This window comes from Mus pahari, chromosome 17 (genome assembly GCF_900095145.1).
Source record: "Mus pahari chromosome 17, PAHARI_EIJ_v1.1, whole genome shotgun sequence".
NCBI lineage: Eukaryota > Metazoa > Chordata > Mammalia > Rodentia > Muridae > Mus > Mus pahari.
The window spans coordinates 2600933-2611365 of NC_034606.1; the positions used below are offsets into that span (position 1 = coordinate 2600933).

Consider the following 10433-nt stretch of genomic DNA (forward strand, 5'->3'; position numbering starts at 1 on the left):
TGTGGTACATTTACACAATGGGGTGCTACTCAGCTATGAAAAACAATGAATTTATGAAATTCTTGGGCAAGTGGATGGATCTGGAGGATATCTGTGATCCTGGTTGTGTCAGAACCCCTCAGAGTTTAGCTGGCTCTGGGACTATGAGATCCTGGGATCCTGTGAACCTGGGCGTGTTAGTGCCTAGGAGTGGATCTTCCTCTGGGTATTGTGAGACTGGCTGTGGAGTTGGTGCCCAGGGTTTGCTCAGGGCAAAGGCCCAGACAGGAAGGCTCTTTCTTTTACAATAGTAAACAACATACCAGGACAGTTTAAGGCCCAGGTTGAATCTTAGGGACCACCAGTAATTTCCAGATGAACAAAACCCACAAGGTCCATTAGAGGTACCATGTAGGATTACTTCCCCTTTTTTGTTTGTTCTCTGTTTTGGATTTTGAGATGGGATTTTCCCCACCCTTCATTCTTAAATTTGTAGATGTTAAAGTTTTTTGAGTTGAAGTTTCAAGTATTTCTTAATATTACCATTTTGTATTCTGAGCATTCAATGTACTTCATGTTTTCTAGTGTACAGTCATTCTCATTCCCTACACACAGTTTTGCTGACAGAAAAAAATCACACTCTGGGTGATCTTAATGTCACATTCAGTCTCATAAATTGATGTCAGAATAAGGGTTGATGAAGGATATGAGTCCAGTATTCACTGACTCAATGTGAGGATAACAGCTTTGCATTGTGTGTGTATGTGTCTATATTAAGATTGTTTCCTAAACCATTGTTAAGATCCTAGTTTGTTAAAATAAGCATCATAATATGCTGTATTTTAAAATCAGTGCTTTCCTTTTGAAATATTTTTACTCAGTTGTTATTTTGTCTTTTTTTTCCCCCAGAGCTGAGGACCGAACACAGAGCCTCACGCTTGCTAGGCAAGTGTTCTACCACTGAGCTAAATCCCCAACCCAACTCAGTGGTAATCACTGTGCTCTGGACGCTTCCTCCTGTCCCCACCCCTGGTGCTGACACAAGTAATGAGTGTAGAGACTCACATCTTCCTTTTAGGACTCATGCTTCATCCCTAAGTTTTGTGTTAGGCATATTTCCATTCATATTATTTATCCTGAACTGCATGGGTGCTTTGCCATTTTCTGGTGATTAATTTCTTCTGATAAATTAGCCGGGTCTCAGATTCACACATGCATGCTTCTTAACCTCCTTGCTCTCTTTCTACCTTTTTAAATAATAAGGTAGGAACAAATCATTTTATTTGAAATTAATAAATTTTGCCAGAAAGAATGTATTTAGAAAATGAAGACAGATTATACCATTAGAATTCTAATTAAAATGAAAAGTCTTTGCTGGGCACAAAGGCAATATACCTGTTGTTCAGCAGTTGAGGAGGCTGAGGCAAGATTTCCTGTGCTTAGGAATGTAGTGTTAGACTGGCCTCCTAGTGAGTACCTGCACTGGATGTTCACTAGTCAGTTAGCCAGTAAAGTAGCCTGAGCTTTAAGGTAAGGCTAGACTGGAAGAAATCTACTTGGAGTTTTTAGAATAACATGGTTTCGGCTGGTAATAGGAATATGAGTTCATTAATAAATTATATATATATATATATATATATATATATATATATATATATATATATATATATATATATATATATATATATATGGAACATTTACTATCCACTATAGTGGCAAAGAGGGTGTTAGGACTTCTATTTCTGTTTTTATTTCTTGTATTTAACTTTCTTCTTATGCTTATAATGTGTGAAATGTATAGAAGTTTATTATAGTAATTACAAATACCAAAGTTAAATTATTTAAGTAGCATATAAATCATTCACTAACTTAGTCTCTGAGATCCTACCTTTGTTATGTTGTGTTATACTTAAGATTGAAATTTTCAATCATTTTTTATTTGTATTCATTAAATATGTAGTTTTGTTGGTCTCATTTTTCTGTTTTGTTCCCTTATAGGTGATGCATTTCCTTGGACCATAAGCTTGCATCATTTCAGCATCTATACCCTTCTTGGAAAGCAAGTGACACTTTCCCTCGTGGAGCCTATGGGATGTACCTCTACTCTAGCAGTCACATCTCAAAAGCTGCTTCCTGTGGGACCAGATGGAAGGCACTCATTTGTTGTCTGTCTTCATGTTGACTTAGAGTCATTAGAGATAAAATGCTCTAATCCCCAGGTTGGTACACTTCATTCTAAAAGCTAAATGGTTTTTTAAAAAAATGTTTATTTGTTTTATTAAAAGACTTCTCTTCCTTTGAATACCCTACCTTTTTGTCTTTAAACCTTGCCATCAACATTGCGATGATTAGATGAAGAATGGCTTTGAAGTTCTATCAAGTTTTATAGTAAGAATTGTATTGATAAGTATATAAATTCATCTTTTGGCTGGTGGAATAAAATCAGTTATAGATGTGCTGTTTTGAAATTCTGAACAAGTATTTCTTTTATTGTTGGACTGGAAGATGTACTAAGTGACCATATATAATTTTTAATCAGATTCTCAGAGCCCCCTTTCAAATCTTGCTCATTTACACCTAAAGAGAACACTTATTAAAAGTTGCCACTTCCATAACATTTCAACCATGATATGCCAGTCATGTTATATTCCGCCTCCTTACAATTACTATGAATTCATATCACCTGGTTTTGTGTGTATCATTAATTATCATAAAATTTACATTTTTAACTTGCAGTATACTATTGTATATCTTCCACATAATCAATGTTGAATCCTATTTTTAAAATAATCTCCTGTAGCATATTATTGAATTTTATGGGCCAATGGTCATAAATTCATAGTACATACATCTATTCCAGCTTTAATACTTATCAACCAGGCCAGATTTTGAAGTAGTTTAAAAAAATTAAGTTCCACTATCATTCTATATTGTAGAAGTTCCTTTCCAGTACAATGCAGTTTTTCCCCTGCCTCTTTTTAAACATCCCTCCATCCCTCCATCCTTCCATCCATCCATCCATCCATCCATCCATCCATCCATCCATCCATCATCTATCATCTGTCTATTTATCATCTATCTATCTATCTATCTATCTATCTATCTATCTATCTATCTATCTATCATCTGTCTATTTATTGAGGTGCTTATAGGAGTTATTTCTGTCCTTTAATCATGTGGGTATTGAAAACGGAATTCAGGTTATCAGTCTTGGTTGCACAAAATCATGCTGTGGACACTGTCTCTACTTCTTTCTGTTATATGCTATGTAATTTGGTTTTCGTGTTGGTTTTTACCACTCTAGTTGGCTGCATGAACCTGGGAGAGCAGGGGCTAAAAATGAGGCTGGTTACTGCAGTCTCCCGCAGTAGCCCAGTTTATTAAGAGCATCGGACGGTTTATACTCCGAGGGTTAAGAAGAGTCGCCTGAGTAAAGTGTGCAGTCACAAGGACACAACACACGTGGCGAAAACATGGTTTCTTAAGGAGGCATATAAAACAACAACAACAAAAAACTGAAGTGAACTCCCCTGTAACTGGGAGGATCAGGCAAACATGTTCCTAGAAGGAGCACACAAACACATTCCAAGAATTCCAAGAAGGTCTGTTTTTTGATGAAACTGAGGTCAAAAGACTCTTGTCTTGTTTTTTAACAGACACTCAGAACTCCCCTCCATGACTCCATGCTTGAACTGTGTTCCAGCAGCACTATAGAGGAGAATTATGACCGGAGTCTCCATCTCTTAGGTTGCTAGTAGAATGCTAGTGCTATTAGCTGCTTTAAAATGCTTCTAAGAGTAAAAGAAACTGTTACATTGTGTCCCTTGGGACATGGTGGAGGGGGATGTTGTCTTATCCCTCTTTATCTTTGAATGTGGTCTTGCATATAGTAAAAGTGTCCGGAGAAGAAAAAAGAAGCCATTAGAATGAGCACTAATTAACACCACTTAAAAAGCGAGGCTTGGATACAGATTCCTATGGACAGACAGTAATGTGAGGGTCTGTGGAGCAAGTGCTGTGCGTTTGTGGGAGCAGAACTTTGAAAGTGCAGATACAGACCTTAGGACGCTCAGGTTTCAGTTTCTACTCTGTCTCAGATGGTATATTACAGTGCTGATATAATAATTTATTCATATGTGACACAAACATTTCTTTTGTCTTAAGGCACTTCATTGATGGCGCTTGATTCCTTAAGTTCTACAAAATAGAACAGGAAAGAACAGATTCAGCTTCTCTCTATGAGTTTCCTGGCTTTCCATCACCATTACAATAGTCTAGATAAGACAAAATAAAATACAACAATATGTAAAAGTGATGATGCTTGGCTTGAACTGTTTCTGAGAGTAAGATCCTGGTACCGTGTCACTTCTCAAACTCTGGAATTAATTCCTTTTCTCTTCCTAATCAGGGAACTGTCTTCTTCTTATTCTTTCCTTGTTGCTCAGAGTTTGAACATAGCTGATTTGGGCAACTCTTTCTTTCTTCTCTGCACCCTGCCTTCTCCTTCTTTTATAAAATCAGACATTTTGTCCTCATCTGGCTTCCTTGATCCTTATATAGACAGATTAGGTGTTAGATAAAGTCATGAGTGTGAGTGTCCACTTCCTATTCTAGAACACAGTAGATATCTATTTCCTATTTTTGATTTCATGTACTAGATCCCAATAGGTATCTATTTCATGGGCTAGATTCTTGTTGAGTACTAATTGCTTATTCTAGATCTAAGTGGGTATCCATTTCATACTCTAAATCTCAGAGATAAGCTTCCACTTTGGGTCCATCATTGATGATATGATTTTCTTCATTTCTGAATGTTTAAGGAATAAAAAAAATTATTTAGTCAGTATGTCGTACTCAGATTGCCATTGCTATTCATTTACCTTTACACAAAGCTCATAGAATGGTGCTTCATATATACTTATTTTTTATTTCTTTCCTAATCCATTTTTACTGAAGTATACTTAGTATACAATAAACTGTGTGTTTAAGTTACCCATTTCAAAAAAGTTTTGGATATATATATATATACTCATTAAATCATCATAGAAGCTGTCATAAAAGTTATAGTCCTTTAAGACCCCATGGTGTAGACGGAACTCTACAGTTGTGGTTTTTGTCTAACTTCCTTCATGCTGCACAGCCATTTTTAGATTAGTTCATGTTTTACGTGTGTCCTCATCATTACTAAGTAACATTTAACTATATAATTGACCTTCATTTGTTCAGTGTTTGTTGTTAAACATTTAGGACTTTTCCAGATGTACAGTATGCTGTAAATATTTCTGTTTATGTCTCTGAAGACATCAGCTTTTTTGGGGGGGGAGGGGGAGACTACTTTAATTGGCTGGATAAGGTAGTAGATATATGTATGCCTTTAAAACTACCAAACTGGTTTTAAATCTTCTGTTCTTACCAGCAGAAAATGAGAGTTTCTGTTGTTCTATGGGATATTTAGAATAGTTGTATTTTTTAGTTATACACATTTTAATTACACACATTTTAATTTTATGATTTTAATCCTCAGTGTTTCAGCTCAACTCCAATTGAAAACTGATTGTTTATCCTCCGCATGCTTTCTTTATTTGGGAAGAGAAGCTATGTGTTTTTTGAAAATAGAATTACAGTTGAGGTTTATGCCATTGCTTGCTTTCACTTTAAAAGGTCACATCAAGGAAGTGTCTCTGTACATTTGATTGTCAGCAGTGTCTCTCCATCTGAGTGACAGCAGTGTCTCTCCATCTGAGTGACAGCAGTGTCTCTTTGCATCTGTTTTGCCCATGTGAGAGGCTAGCCTCATCATCTGGATGTGTCCTAGCACTGAAACTCTTTATAAATAGGAGAATTTCACTTTTTTAAAATCACAATCAAAGTATGATATCCAGCCGTGAGTTTGCTTTTTTGTTATGTTTGCCTTCCCCCCAGCTTGTTTTATACAGTATATGCCAATATGTTCTCATACTAACTCCACGATTAATTCTTATTTATGAAATCTTGTATAAATATCTTAGAACTCAATCAAACAATTTGCAAGTTAAATGGTTTTCCTCTCAATATTGGAATAACATATCCCAGGGGAAGTTGGTTGGAGATGTTTTCTATTTCTAGAAGTCTCATAAGGTAATGTTTTTCTTTTCCTACTCTCTGTTATTTCATACTTTTCATTTGCCTCAAAAGAAATCCCATGTCATTTTTATCTCAGAAAGATAGAGAAGATTTAGTTTTGGAAGTTATATATAAGGAAGGGTGGTAGATGCTTTATAGTGCATAAAGTAACCACACTTCTCAGGTATGTGTTTGCTTTCTGCTTTCACCAGTTCTGTGTGTAAGAGGCATTTGGAGTTGTTCTTAATCATTCTTAAAGGGAATCTACTTCTCAACACTGAGCACTGCTCATTAGACTACATCCATCTGCAGAAATGCTTGCTGATCATAAAACAGCACAGCGTAAGTTTGTGGCTGGTGTAAATCAGTCCTGCTCCTTGATGGTTTTTGGCCATTACTTGGTCGTTAGTTATTTTGTAGACTTTGACATTTTGAACTTGTCAGTTTTCTTAAAGCTAGCATTTTAGTAGGTTGTGAATAGAATTTGAAACGTGATTCTTCCCCCTGCTCTCCCTTACTCTCAGGTCCAGCTCATTTATGAATTGACAGATACCATGAGTAAAGTCTGGAGTAAAATTCAGAAGAGAGGCCATCTTAGTCCATCTTCAGTCTACCCAGAGACAGTGGCAGGGCCTGTCCCTGGTTCTCCAGTCTGGAGCAGCGTAGGTACAGCTCCACCAGACACCAGCACATGCAGCCCATCTGCTGACGTAGGAACTACTACTGAGGTAAGTGGTTCTGAAAATCTCTGCTACCCAGGGAGAGATAAAATACAGTGAGGCTCTGTCACCATTGAAAGTGAAAAGTGACTTAACCACCATGGAAGCTGACAGATTGAGAAGGCACTTGAGGAGCTCTGCTGTGCTCTGTCCTGCCTGGATCTGCATGATGTTCCTTTGAATGCCAAGCAGTCTTCCCACTTTGAGTAAGCTGTGAGGTAGTCCAGCTCTGTACAGTCTGAGGGGCAGGAAGGGCACTGTTTGGGAGCATGGGAACTTAGAAGCTGAGTAAAAAGACATTTGCTCTCCTTTCTTGCTCTCTCTGTGCTTAGGGGCTGTTTGGAAGTCAGGCTGTTAACCATTGTCTTCAACTCAGTGGTTCGGAGCCCTGCTTTCCTCCGTGTCTTCCTTTCCCTTAGTCATCAATTCAACTTTTCATTTTCTCACTGTTGTAAAGGCAGATGGAATATCACTACTCCTTCTATATAACAAATAATAGTTTTTAGTGGCCCATTTACTATTATGAAGTGAATTAAAATACAGTGCATAAAAATGAAAACAGATGATATGTATGTGTATGCAATATTTCTGAGATAGAAAGGAAGATATATAAGATCCAGTAATAAACACTGTGTGAATGCTATGGCACAACTGTGTTAGAATTCATAGTAATCACAAAGAAGCTTACCTAGGATTCATATGCAGAGCCTACAGGGTAGGAGATAAAGACGTATTTCATCATACGTTTGTTTGCTAGTCATGTGTTCACAAGAATGTCAGCCTTCGGACTTCTGACTATGGAAGTACTCATACCTCTTGGGAATTGCCACTCATCTAATTCATAGCACAAATGGCATGTGCTAGTATCATGCAGTGTATGTACAACCAGTGCAAAAGATCTGATGACCTAAATATAAGCTGTAATAAAGGTAAATAGTGCCAACGTTTGTACATAAGTCATTATAAGACTTCTCCTGAGAAATTTATTAATATTTTGTGAGAAAGTAGCATTTGAATATTTTTAATAAATTAATGAGATTTTAATAAATGAGGATTCGGTGCGATTTTATTTTAGTAGAGTTAACAACATAACAGACTAGAATGTTCTTCATTTGTCAAAGTGAAGAAATTTTAAAAGGAAATGAGATCAATCAGGGATAAGAGGGTGTTACTCAGTTACTTTAAAACTAATTCTGAGCTGCAGATGTAGCTCAGTGGTAGACCACTTTCTGAGTTTGCATAAACTCTCCATTCAATCCCTACTTGCAGCAAAGAAACAAATGGAAAATTTAGTCAGACTTTGGCTGTGCTTCAGTTCATTTGAAGTTAGAGGATTGGTTTTTCTTAAATTTTGATATAAAGATAATTTGAATTAATTTGATTAATTATTTTGGCTTGACAAAAATTATATTGAATGAATGTTAATGGAAAGCATGCAAGAATTAATTATCAAGAAAGAGTATGTAAAAGAGCTTATTTGAAACAATACAGAATCAGGATTGAACAACCTAGAAGTGGCAGTCATTTGCACTTATGTTCACCCAGAAGTCATTGACTCCCAAGATAATCATTGGGCCCTAACTCTTGGCAAGCTTGTTCCTTCAGAGGTACCTTCAGATACTTGGCTGATTTGTCTCCATGAAAGAGAGGAGGGCTGCTGTTGAGATGGTTTTGATGTGAGCATTGAGTAGTACAGCTAGAACTTTTTATATCTTAGATGTTCATGTTTTACATGCCTTAATGTTTTTGTTTCCTTTCAATAAATATTTTTGTGGGGAATCACAGTAAACTGAGAATACACCTGCATTTTAATGTATCTCCTTAATAATTCAGTAGTAAAGGACAACATAAAGATTTGGTGACTATTCTCTTACTGTGTAAGGGTGTACCAGTCATATGGCTCACCCTGTGGCTCATTAGTTCAACAAAAATTCAGACTTTGGGTCAAAGTTTTATTTCTTATTTCCTTTTGTTTATGGTATTTATAGATATTTGCTTTGTGACCTTTCCAATTTTCTTTCCTTCCACCATTGAATCATATGGTTAACTCATTTTTGGGAGCCTTTGAGTTCCTGTATAACAAGTATCTTGATTTTTCCTGGATTTATCTGTGTGTTCAAATGTGCCACCTGCCTAACTTAATGCAAGTAAAACTTGTTTTCTCATGGGAAAACACAGGACTGCAGAGACTCTGTATCCCAGGAGACGGTAGAAACACTTGGAGACTGCTCCAGTGCTTCGTTGGACAGGGTAGCGCTGGTAGCGCTGTAGTCCTTTGCTTCTCTTGAGTCATCCTTGCACTGAAACTGTCTTCTCATTACAGGAGGCCTTTATATTAGCAGCATTGCACGTGAGCATCAGAACCGTTTAGGTACAGAGCATACACAACATATGTTGTGGTTATACTCATGTGACCTTTCTTATGGTGTTGCAGATGATCTGCATCTACATGATGATCTTTACTGTGCGAAGTGGCAATAAAACTCCAACTCACAAAGTGCACCATCCTCTCTAAACCCCTACTCCAACACACCGCAGGCTGAAGGAGTGAGCGTGCTGTCTGTCCAGACAGATCACAAACTTAATTAGCCTATTAGTCAGCAAACTGTTACTTTACTTTAAAATAAGTACATTCTTAATATAATTTTCTTAATGTTTTATTATTTTCCAACACATAGATAAGGAAAATTATTATATTTTATTCTTGTGTGTTTGTTTGTTTGTTTGTTTTTTGATACCAGGTCTCATTATAATCCCTGCTTGGCCTGGAGTTCCCTATATAGACTAGGCTGGCTTAAAGCTCACAGACCCACCCATCTCTGCCTCCAGGGTGCTGAGACTTGTCAAAATAGTATAACAGACAGTACTGTAGAGTTGCTGTGGCACTGTGTCATTAGAAGCCAGACATAGACTCAGAGGAAGATTAAAAGCTCAATTAAAGTGATAGTTTTAAGCCATGATAGTTTAAAAGAATTGATCAGTACATCACAGGTATATATCACAGATTGACGCTGACTGACTGCGCACTTCTGGATACATTCTAGTATTGCTGTTGTCTTTGCAAGAGCTGGGAATATAGATTTGTCCTCTTTTAAATGCAAATGTCACATTTTGTCAAAGAGATTCACAGTAGCTCTTCATTGAAAGTGCTCATTAAAATCATGGCTTTTCAGGAATTATCTCCTCACATTCTCAAGACAGTAAGGACTTCAGGTGTTTGATACAATTTTTTTTTTTTTTTTTTTTTTTTTTTTTTTTGGTTTTTCGAGACAGGGTTTCTCCGTGTAGCCCCGGCTGTCCTGGCGCTCACTCTGTAGACCAGGCTGGCCTCGAACTCACAAATCTTCCTGCCTCTGCCTCCCAAGTGCTAGGATTAAAAGCATGAGCCACCACGCCTGACTCAATTTCTACTTTGTTTTGTTTAATTTATTTATTCACTTTAAAACCCAGTATCAGGACTTCCTCTTCCTAGTACCCCCTCATACAAATCTTCCCTCCATTCCACCTTTTCCTTCTCAAGGGGTAGCCTCTCTCTGAGTGTTCTTGGATTGTTAACTAGCTATTATTTTGATGTTGGTAGTGGGGGTGGGGAGAGAGAGAGAGAGAGAGAGAGAGAGAGAGAGAGAGAGAGAG

The 10433-nt window shown here is 37.2% G+C and overlaps 1 protein-coding gene across 5 annotated transcripts in view; it reads left to right on the plus strand.

Annotated features, from left to right (window-relative positions):
• Vps13b (vacuolar protein sorting 13 homolog B) overlaps positions 1–10433 on the plus strand; it is a 529582-nt gene that overhangs the window by 212222 nt on the left and 306927 nt on the right. For all 5 annotated transcript variants that reach the window (XR_003845462.1, XM_021217240.2, XM_029548110.1 and 2 more), the window contains exons 24-25: positions 1978–2198; positions 6606–6809. Coding sequence is in view for 4 of the 5 variants with exons in the window: in XM_021217240.2 (XP_021072899.1) it covers positions 1978–2198; positions 6606–6809 (425 nt within the window). In the remaining variant the exon portion in view is untranslated. The remainder of the gene's footprint in view (positions 1–1977; positions 2199–6605; positions 6810–10433) is intronic.